The sequence below is a fragment of the Salmo trutta genome, chromosome 4, assembly GCF_901001165.1.
Source record: "Salmo trutta chromosome 4, fSalTru1.1, whole genome shotgun sequence".
NCBI classification, from domain to species: domain Eukaryota; kingdom Metazoa; phylum Chordata; class Actinopteri; order Salmoniformes; family Salmonidae; genus Salmo; species Salmo trutta.
The window spans coordinates 21,211,607-21,223,298 of record NC_042960.1 but is presented as its reverse complement, the minus strand read 5'-3'; the positions used below and the strand labels follow the sequence as shown (position 1 = coordinate 21,223,298).

The 11,692-nt window shown below is 46.2% G+C and overlaps 1 protein-coding gene across 1 annotated transcript in view; it reads right to left on the bottom strand.

Moving 5' to 3' along the window:
- Positions 1–2,516: 2,516 nt before the first annotated feature.
- Positions 2,517–11,692, bottom strand: part of dchs2 (dachsous cadherin-related 2) — a 57,660-nt gene continuing 48,484 nt past the window's right edge. The window contains exons 16-20 of the mRNA XM_029750122.1: positions 11,148–11,299; positions 9,704–9,834; positions 8,723–9,009; positions 8,186–8,327; positions 2,517–6,046 (exon numbers count right to left, since the gene is read on the bottom strand). Coding sequence (XP_029605982.1) covers positions 3,456–6,046; positions 8,186–8,327; positions 8,723–9,009; positions 9,704–9,834; positions 11,148–11,299 — 3,303 coding nt within the window. The 3' untranslated portion in view covers positions 2,517–3,455. The remainder of the gene's footprint in view (positions 6,047–8,185; positions 8,328–8,722; positions 9,010–9,703; positions 9,835–11,147; positions 11,300–11,692) is intronic.

Sequence of the window (11,692 nt, the reverse complement as noted above, 5' to 3'; positions counted from 1 at the left end):
CCAGTTTAAAGGTGAGAGCGGTCAACTGTTACTTTAAAACATTGAAAGAGGCAAGAGTCTGCTCTGCCTGCTCAAATATGTAGAGCTGTTTTAACATGATCAGATTTAGCGTTGGATTAAATATTTTACCACTGCCTTTTAATCGCGCTCCAGAAACCGAATAAAACAACTTGTCACCCGGACTGTACACCCCCCCTTCCGCCAAGTCCAAACGCAATCTAGATTTTGCAGCGGATGACTCAGCAGCCCCCACCGAACCTTGAGACGTTACAGAGCTCAGTCGCTGAGAAAACAGACAACAATGTAGGACTTGTTTAGAAGCCAATGCACATTTCAATATCAAGCGAAGTAGAATGAAATCTAAGCCAGGTTAGAGTGCAGCTGTCTTGAATTTACCAACACGCATCCCCGTCCAACTGAACATCGGACCTGCATAATCATGAGCATGAACTGCTCGTGTCTGACGCAAGGAGATTGTTTTACTGTGCTCCGAACTCAAGGCACCTCTGGGGAAGCTCGATCTCTTCTCAAATTACGATATGAGAGAGCAGACCAGTACTGACATTAAGCAGGTAACAGCGCATTTATGACAGTAGTGGGGGGATAAATAAGTGCTTTATTTTTTTTATTTTTTAAATAAACGTTAATACTAAAGGCTGTTTGGCCTAGTCTGTCTGATAACTCAAGGATGAAAAGATGTTTTACATCTGCAAACCATCAATTTCCAGAAGAAATACCACAAGGTGAAAGTTTACCAAAACGGGCTACCTCTCCGGTCTCTGTCCAAAACATTGTCAGCTGACTGACGGACGTTGAAGGAGTGGTGATGGAACATCTCAGAGGAGCTCTATATTCCTGTCCGGGTCTCCTGACTCGCCCAGCTAGAGTGTGCCGAGACATGCAGATGCTTGTTTTACCAGATCACATGACACAGGAGAGATCTCTCCATCGTCTGTGCTTCCCAAAGCCAAATACCCACCGAAATCACAAATATCAGCGAGCAGAGCTTGTAGTCCAAACCAACCTGGGAGGAAGGAGTGACCCAGAACTGAGTCAATAAATAAGATGCCTATCATGGCCTATACTCAGAACGCATGAAGCTTGCACAGCTAGCTGACTAGCCACGCAAATGTTTATAATCCTTAATTAAGCTACCTGATAATGGCTCAGTTTTAGACCTCTGCCGACACGTTTTGGGGGATTAGCACCAGCCCAAGTGAAGCAGTGTCAAATCGCCCTGCTTTTTTAAATTGCTTTTGGAGCAAAGGAATGCGTGGGTGTTCAGATGGCCGTTATGGACAGTAAGGGACGCTTGGGTGGGCGCAAGGGAAAAATGGCTGAAAGTCATCAGACCTTATTAGACTTGGATGTCAGGGCCTATTACTTCTCCATGAGTCTTTCACCAGCAGTTTCTGACGCCATTTTATAGCCTCTTGACTTAAAATCGTGTGCAGTCTCATTTGAGTTGAAAATGAGTAAAAAGACACATTGAAAAAGGCTAATTCAAATTCTACACTTTTCCCCAAAATGGGTTTCAAGGCCAAAAGCAATTCCATATTTTCACATCACAGTGGCCAAATGTATGGATGGTAAATCCATGTTAATCTTGAGACAGAGGCTCTGAAGAAGTGTTTGGACGCTTCAAGGACCTCTGGGGTAGTAAGAGACCCCTCATTACCACACTAGCTTTCACACCAGACCAAAGGTCTTTCAATAGATTCTTGCTCTCCAACCAAAAACAATTGATGCATCATCTCTGTCGCTGTGACCAGAATGTGAGGAAACAGCTGATCAACATTAAGGATGCTCTCAAGCTAAGCCAAGCAGAGGAGTGTTAGGTCCCCCGAGCTCAGACACCATTTACGCTGCCACGGCCTAAACCCTTGGAAAGAGAGAAGCATACGGCATCTTCATCTGGCACTTTCCTCATAGCTGTGAGGAGGAAAATTTACAAAGACCTCAAAAACAGTGCGAAGAACAAGATCTAGTGTCATGGAAAACATGTTCTACTGTATAACCTCCGAGGAACGATACCAGCCTCTGAAGCTTGGGATTCTCACGTTGGACCTTTTCAGAGAGCCACAAGCAAACCTTGTTTTTATTCCACCCTTTAAAAATGCAACTATTCTATTAGCCAGGGAATGGTTGCACTTTTTTGGGGGGGGATCTGGATTCCATTTGAAACTGATTCAAACAATTGTTTTGCATTAGACCTTCTCCAACACTGGGTTAAAGGAAACACTCAGGGTGGCCATGTGGAAAATGGGTTTGTGGAAGAATGTTGGATGGAACCAAAATGCTATTCGATCGTGATTCCAAGACATTTCTAAAGAGTGGGACTTCCAGTTTCTTAACAAGCATGATCCACCATGTGAAGAACAACAATAAAGGCTTATGGGGGTTTTGTTCTCCATGTGGTATCAATAGGTTTCTGAAATGTGATAGGAAATTCTAAATAAGACTAAACTAATTGCAGAGGGAGTCTGGAAAAATTATTGCTCCGTAAGCAACACACATTTTCCTTTGGAATTGTTTAATTTATGAACCACATTAACAAATCAGTTCAACGATGAAAAGGAATGACGAGAAAGTCACAAACCATTGTGGAATTGAATCGTACACTAATTGTTGTTCAAGTTAGTTAGAACTGCCCCATAGAGCTAAAAGATAGCAGGACATTATTTAACCTACTTAAATTTGACCTTAGTTTATATACATTTTACAATTGAGAGAACACTTTTCTTTTCATTTTGAAATGTTACATAAATAAGTGCCGTTAGTATCTATAGTATACAATCGGCGCACACAGCAATATCAAAAGACTGGTCCCACACCAACTGCCCTGGCTCTTTGTACAGCTGTTAATGACATTTCAAATACTGTAGGTATTTGAAATGTAGTTGTTCACAGAATATGGGCTCGTGGTACTCAGACATAATACAATTACAGAACAACAAGAATACTTGCCAAGTCAAAAAGCTATAGCCAACTGAAATAACAATGCGTTTCATTTTCTTTAGCATGCAAACATGTTTACGACCATACATGTGTTCATTAATTGTGGATTCAAACATTCACTCGTGTACAGAGTGCTGCGTTGTGCTATTGCAATGCAAACCAGAGTTTAGGCTTTTGCATATATAACTTTATTACAAAAGCAAGTTATGAAAATATTAAATGCGCCACAATGCAAATCATTAATTGTACAAAGACATCTAATAAATGTCTGATTTCACCCATGCATCTGCATTGTATAATGTCCTTACTAATAGATGTGCCAGATGACAGAATATTGCCCAACATGAGCCAATATTGATTTGTAGATCCTTTATGTTGAGAAACTAATTGTAGAAACTAATTGAATAGTGATGTTAAAAGACTTAAAATAAGCTTGAGAACCAAATGATTTAATGCTAGTGTTTGGCATCTATCATAATATCAAAAGGTCCGCAAGTCTACACCTGTATTTCTCCCTCCAGAAGGCTGCCGGCGTCTAGCCTGAAGAACCCCAGCCCAGTCTCCGAGACCACCGGGGAGGCGTTGGGGGTCCGCAGTGTGAGCACCGACAGCGAGGGAGAGAAACTGGGTGTCATGGCAGACGGGGTGAGCCCTGTGTTCCTGGCCAGGGGCGCGTATGCGTATTTGGGGTAGGAGGGCCTCCGGGTCAGGGTGTGCATGCTGCGCAGGGGCATCCGGGGGGGCACGGCCCTGAGGCCTGGCTGCGCTACGCCCGTGATGAGGGGTGGCGGATGCATGAGGCAGCAGGCTTCGGACGCCAGGCCCTCATGGCCCCCCTGGAGGTCCTCGTCGGGCAGCAGGCTGATGTCGGTGAAGACTGAGGCCAGCGTGTGGTAGCGCGGCTCCCAGTCCAGCAGGTAGTCCCAGCCGTAGCTGCCCAGGAGCTGCTCCTCCGGACACAACAGTGAGCTGAAGGAGCCGTCCACCGAGGCCTGGCTGTCCGAGAGAGGGACGTAGCCCCTCATGCTCTCCTCCATGTCTCTCACCCTGACCCGTGGCAGCATACCCTCCCCCCCTCCCTCCTCTTTGAAGGTGTGGAGGCTCTCAGAGCTCTGCATCTCTGTGGCCAGACATGTGCTGGAGACCGTGGTTACGACCGTCCCTGGGTTTCCATCCTCTGAATGGCAGGAAAGCTGGTCCGAGTCCTTGGGCACGCCAGAGTCAGGGAACCTTCTGCTCTGAGATGAGTCGGCCCTCTTGCGGCACGGGTACTCGTTGATCATCTTGATCTCATGGTCCTCGGCCGTCTCACCTTCTGCCGAGCCGCGACCGCTTGAGTCAGAGTTCCGGATAGGGAGGGATATGTCCCTCTTCACTCGGATGGTGATGGGTGCCCTCAGCTCCCGCAAGCCAATGCCGTTGTGCTGTTGGGCACCGCCAGTCCTGCCGAACGTGCCAGTGTTTAGGTTGGCTGCGAGGGCAGCGGCCTTCTTGATGGCAGCCTCTTTGGTCTTGTACCTCAGAACAAGGGCCACGAAACTGACGAGTAGGAGAAGGAAGATGGCCAGCGACACACCCAGAGTGACTGTCTGGACACCAAGGGCCACCCCGATCAGAGCTTCAGCCGAATTGGAGATATTGACTGTTACCAGGCTGGTGGTGGACCTGGAGTCCATTCTGGGACTGCCGGCTGTCACCAAGAGCTCCACCACGTCGTTGGAGAAACTTCCTGTCTTGCGGTACACTGGGCCAGAGACGAACACTGCGCCTGTTGTTTTGTTGATGGAGAACAACTGTGAGGGGTTGACCAGGGAGTACTCCACCATGCCATCCAGGCCTCCATCATGGTCCATGGCCATAACGTGGCCGACCGTCTGCCCCGCCTTGGCGTTCTCTGGGAGAATGAAACGGTACTGCCTCTGGGTGAAGACGGGACTGAATTCGTCCGCCCCTTCGATGGCCACCTGGACCCGTACGGTGGCCGCCTGTTCGCCTTTGTCCCTGGCCTCCACTATGAAGCAGTAGTCACTCTCCCGCTCGAAGTCAAAGGTCTGCCGTGTGTGGATGTCCCCAGTGAGGCTGTCAATGGCAAAGGCCTCCTTCCTGTCAGGGCTGCCACTGCCATAGTCCATGAAGCAGGAGGACAGGATGGAGTAGGTGAGCTGTCCATAGGGCCCGGCGTCTTGGTCGATGGCATGGACTGAACAGGTGGGGGTGAAGGCTGGAAGGTTCTCCGGCACCGAGCAGTTGACTACGGGGAAGATGAAGTAGGGTGAGTTGTCATTCTCATCCAACACCATGACAAAGACCACGGTGAAAGCTACTTTACGGTTTCCAGGTTCGCCCCCGTCGGAAGCCTGGACGGTCAGTGCGTACTTGGAGTCTTCCTCATAGTCGAGACTGTGGTTGACCTCCAGGGCGCCGGTGTGGGGGTCTAACCTGAGGTGACCCTTGCTGTTGCCTGAGATGATGTCGTACCGGACCAGACTGTTGGTTCCGCGGTCAGGGTCCTGGGCAGTCACCTGAACCAACCTGGTGCCTGGTGGGCTGCTCTCGCTGGCCTGAGTGTGGTACTCCGCACTGACAAAAGCCGGCATGTTGTCATTGACATCCGCTACGGTCACCGCCACGACCGCCGAGCTGTTGAGCGGAGGCAAGCCACGGTCAGAAACTATCACTGTCAAGATGTAGCCCTCAGTGGTTTCGCGGTCCAGCAGTTGGCACAGAACCAGACTCCCAGCGGTCCTCTGCTGGTTCTCCGTTTGGACCGCAGCTACCTCTATACAGAACCTCCTGTCCTCGTTGCCACTGGCAATGACAAAGTCCAGGTGGGTGTTTTCGTACTCCCAGTCCAGGTCCTCTGCCCAGAGGGTCAGCAGGGTTGTGCCGACAGGGGTATCCTCAAGGGGGCTGACCGTGTAAGCGTCATGCTGGAAGAGCGGGGTGTGGTCGTTGGCGTCCAGGACCACAATGTCCACGGAGGTGACTGTAGAGTGGACTGGGTCGCCCCAGTCTCTGGCCTCCACCAGGAGCTGGATCACGTTACCGTTGGTGACATACTTCAAGGGCTTGTTGGTGAACACCGACCCTACAAGACAAATGGATTTGGAGTTAGCCATCATCTCCGATTTGAAAACAGTAAAAAACATCTTACTAGTGCTTTTAATCAACTGAAAGTGCTGCAGGTCCTTTAGAAATTGCTTTATTCCTATGCAGAATTTAAAAGCGCTATCAAAATAAATATGTTATCATAATTATTAGACAAACACTCAAGCTGATCTATTTTAACATTGTCTAATGTAGGGTTTCAGGTGTCCACTCAGTCTACAGCTACTATGAGGGAGGCTTTACCATGCTGACTGTCGACAACGCACAGCTCTCTAGCTGTTATTATGGTAAAGAACAACCTATCAAATAGAGCAACGTTGGTGGAATGCCCCTTTAACCAGGAAAGTCCCTGGTGATTAAAACGTTTTTTTTTTATATATACAAGGGAGACCTGGCAACCGCAAAACCTGTACAGTAGAATAAGATCACTCACTACCTCATGGGTTGCATCCATAGCTTAGTCTAGAAATCTGAGCGTAATTATACTTCTCCAGCCCCACTCCTCAGCTTTATAGCAAACCAAGTGGCGGGGCCGCCTTTTGACTGAAACCCACATTCAGGATTGTGTCTGTAATGCTCTCTATAGTGTGTTCTGTGGGCTTTTTGCTGAAGTTTATTTTGAGAATGTTGAACTATCGAATGAGTTTACTGACGTGAGCACAGTAAATTGAGACTGAAAATGAGCAAGATTGGTATTTTTCATTACATAAAATCGAACACTACTGTATAGTCAAATCAGTTTTGGATATCGCCCGGCCTCGTGTAATATTGAAACTTATCTTGAAACACATAATTCACATAAGTTAAAACATATGAGTGCTGGAAACATGAGGAAACACAAAAGAACGAGCCAGTATCTAGTTTCTGGTTCGAGTTAGGATTAAGACACGATTCTGAGAGAATCAATTCTAATATTGACGCCAATCCAAATTTCACTTCCCATTAGTTACATGCACCACAAAACATGGAGAACGTATTTCTCAGATATTAAAGTCGCTGGCCCTCGAAAGAAACAAGGTGGCCCCAAAAAAATGTTTCAAGAAAGAAAAAAAACTGAGCTTTGAGAATGTAGTGGTCTCTGTTAGCCTCGTCAGGTTCAATTAGTCTTCTTCACTTGTGGGGTTGGGGAGGGCGAAGACTTAACTGTGCTTCCCGAGACTGGATATAACAGGACAGACCCAGCTCTGAAGCAGACCTCTCATCAGCAATCTCTCCCACTCAGCCCTTCTTTTTTCTCTCTCTCTCCCCCCCTCCACTGCACTCCTTCACACATCCAAGTCCGTAAAAAGAGAAACCATGGATGGATGGATGGAGAAACTGAGGCTACTGACAGTGTGAATACTCTGAATAACCCTTGATGTGTAGAACCATGCAGAACTGGGCATATACTTACTGTTGGCGCAAACCCCCATTTCTTGGCCAACGTGTAAAATAAGCGCGTCGCGCCAGAAAAATTTGACTTTAAACAAGGGAATATAAAAGATGAATATGAAAACCGGGCTACCAGACAGTCTTAAGACGTGAACCTTGGAAAGCATGTGGCGGTAACTTTTCTTCTCCTACTACATTTTGACAGGCTGAATCGTAGGAATTAAGAGAAGCACATTTTGTAGCATCACGGGAGGATTAGGCCTATTTCTTCAAGACCTAGCAGCAGCTATATAGATTCAGCCTTGGAATTTCTGATTGACTCGTCCTTGGACTCTGGGTATGATTGGGAGAATGGTCCTGGGTCCATTAAAAACATTTTCACGTGGCCTCTGCCAAGAGTTCGCACTTTAGAGACTTCGTGCCTAAATAAGTTCTTCCATTGTTACCCTTCAATTTGATTAAAATTGATTTAGAATGGACTGGATGGTACAGTAGTTTAAAATGTGGTACGCATACTGTATGTACACGTCGGCATTGGGTGATATCCGGCCTACACATTCTTCACAATGACACATTCTCCCTCCAATCTCGGTCACAATGTCTCTCTTCAATAAAAACACAAAAGTAAATATATTTTGTAATTAGAACAGGCAAGTTCACTATATCTGGCTAATTCTGATGAAAGCTATTCATGCACTGTTTTACATCATTTAACTTTAATCTAATTGGTAAATCTAATAGTGCTTACCATTGTCTGGGTGTATGTAGAAGCCGTGTAGAGGTGACGAGAGGAGTCTGTAGCCGAGTTTGCCGTTAAGCCCAGAGTCTCGGTCCGTGGCAGCCACAGTCAGGATCAACATGTTGGCAGGAGACAGTTCTGGCAACTTCACCTGGTGGTGCAAACAAACAAAGTCTCATGTCAATTTCCAGGAAAAAATAAATACATTTATAAACATCTCATTGAGGACTCAAGGAGATGTTGTACTCCCTCAGTGACAAGACGTCACTGAGGGAGTACAATGGTGTCAAATGGATAGATCAGACATTGTCCAACTTGACATTCAAATCCCCTCATCCTCTCAGTTAGTCAGTCATGTTTACATTTTAAACAACTTCATTTCTGCCTCCTATATAATAATTTTTTGCTAATGTGGAAAGGCTCACCACAAAGTAGATGTGTGTGTGTGTGTGTGTGTGTGTGGTGAGGGATTTGTGTTCCATAACCATAACTGTGTCTTGTAATGCATCATTAGTGAAATACAAAACCGATTGCAGTTCTAGCTACCTGGTAGGAGTCCTGGGAGAAGACGGGCACGTTGTCGTTTACATCCAGCACTTGAACCAGGACCTCGGCCGTGGTCTGGTGGAGGGTGTCCGAGGCCCACACCACCAGCCTGTGCGCTGTCTGTTCCTCATGGTCAAGCATCTGCGTCAGGGTCACCACGCCCGTGTAGCGGTCGATGGCAAAGCTCCCGGCAGCGCTGGCATTGTCCGAAAAACTGTAGGTCACGGTGGAGCTGAGGTCCACATCGTTGGCGCTTACCTGGGTCACCATGTAGCCCGCTGGGAGGTCTGGTGACCGACAAGATAACAGTGTAAGAAGTATTTAGTACCAAATAGTCTATATAGTCAAACGCACACAACTTGTTAGGGGGTACTGGCCTGGCCTGAGCCGAAGAGCAATTGTGTGTACTGGTCCTACTTCATCTCCACAGATATTTAGTATTACAAATTAAACAAACATTATCTCAAGTTGACAATTCTCTTGGAAATCTTTGTCAATCAATAAAATCTTCTGCTATAACACCTGATTCAACTAATCATAAAAACCTTGGTTAGCTGAATCAGTGTGTCAGTGAGGGGCTGGGAACTGCCCTATGAGCAAAATACATTGGAAAGACATTGAAAATACGTTTTTCGGTTGGAAATACCGATTTCAACTAATTTTGCTCATTGGGTGGGCTTGTCTCCCAAGCAATTTGTTTCAGGAAGTGCTCTTCACTCCTTCAGGACAGTGGCATAAGTATAGAGCTGTGCCTCAGGCACAACAGCCTGTGGGACTATTACAAAGAGGGGCTTCATCCTTTCAGCGCCAGCTACCAAATGTTGTCCTTCTGTGATGATGCTTTAAATAAATAAATAAATATACACAAAAAAATTATGTGATTAGAAAATGTAGACCGAAAATGGTTACCCCATGGGCCCTGGTCAAAAGTAATGTACTGTAATGGGAAAAGGGTGCCATTTGAGAGGGGCGGTGTCTTACTCTCTGCTATGACCACAGGCTCCATGGGGGGAATGGCGGGGCTGTTGTCGTTGATGTCCACCACCTGGACCCGGACGGTGGCAGTGCTGCTAAGGGGAGGGCTACCCCTGTCTGACGCCTGCAGTACCAACCTGGGAACACAACATCACAAGGAAAAGCACACCATTACATTACTAGGACTCCAACTAGGCAGTGTAGGTAGAAGACGTAGAGATCGATAGACATATACTGTATATACTGAAAAATATATATAAAACGCAACATGCAAAGTGTTTGTCCCATGTTTCAAGAGCTGAAATAAGACCCCAGAAATGTTCCATATGCACAAAAAGCTTATTTCTCTCCAATTTTGTGTACAAATGTGTTTACTTCTCTGCTAATCAGCATTTCTCCTTTGCCAAGATAATCCATCCACCTGACAGGTGTGGCATATCAAGAAGCTGATTAAACAGCATGATCATTACACATGTGCACATTGTGCTGGGGACAAAAGGCCACTAAAATATGCAGTTTGGTCACACAACACAATGCCACAGATGTCTCATGTTTTTAGGGAGCGTGCAATTGGCATGGTGACTGCAGGAATGTCCACCAGAGATGTTGCCAGAGAATTGAATGCTAATTTCTCTACCATAAGCCGCCTCCAACGTTGTTTTAGAGACTATGGCAGTACATCCAACCGGCCTCACAACTGCAGACCATGTGTAACCAAGCCAGCCCAGGACCTCCACATCTAGCTTCTTCAACCGCGGGATCGTCTAGGACCAGCCACCCGGACAGCTGATGAAACTGAGGAGTATTTCTGTCTATTCTGAGGAGTATTTCTGTCTTCACCTTTTGTGGTGAAAAACAAATTATTATTGGCTGGGCCTGGCTCCCAAGTGGCTGGGCCTATGGCCTCCCAGTCCCACAAATGGCTGCGCCCCTGCCCAGTCATGTGAAACCCATAGATTAGGGTCTAATGAATTTATTTAAATTGACTGATTTCCTTATATGAACTGTAACTCAGTAAAATTGTTGAAATTGTTGCATGTTGCATTTATATTTTTGTTCAGTATAGAAAAACACTGAGTATACCAAACATTATAACACCTTTCTAATATTGAGTTGCACCCCTTTTGACCTCAGAACAACCTTAAAAACGATCCACAGGGAGGCTGGCCCATGTTGACGCCAATGCTTCCCACAGTTATGTCAAGTTGGCTGGATGTCCTTTGGGTGGTGGAACATTCTTGATACACACAGGAAACTGTTGAGCATGTAAAACCAGCAGCGTTGCAGTTCTTGACACAGACCGGTGTGCCTGACACCTACTACCATACCCTGTTCAAGGATACTGAAATCTTTTGTCTAGCATGTAGGATTAGATACACACAACTCACAATACATTGCCATAGCAAGTGACAACTAACAGTAGCGTAAAGTGTAATGTAAGCTAGCGTACTTGTAAGAGGAAGTGATTTCCCGGTCTAGAACAGTGTTGGTGGCAAGGATCCCGCGCACAGAGTCGATGATGAACGCCTGGTTTTGGTTACCGGACAAGATGGAGTATTCAATCTGACCATTCACACCGCTGTCCGCGTCAGAGGCAAACACCTACAGGAAGAAAGGCATTATAGAGTTAGGAAGCCTATTTCTACATAGCCAATACCCAGCGTAAGAATGGCACATTGGCAAATGTAAAAATAACATTCGCAAGAGTCAGTTCAGACTGTTACAGGCCGCACAACACTTAATGGAAAAAATACGCAATAATGCTATGCATTTGGTATTTGAAATGGATTGTAATGCTTTTTTTTTTTACAGCCATGTTTCAATCAATCAATCAATGCAAAAGCAAGAGCCCAGTGCCCAGGAAAAACTCCCGAGATGGAAGAAACCTTGAGAGGAACATAGCTCAAAAGAAACTGATTGGTAACGATAAATTATGTTTCTGCCTTAGCTCAAAATGACAAAGTAACAACTCGATTGGCTGGCCTCCAATCCATA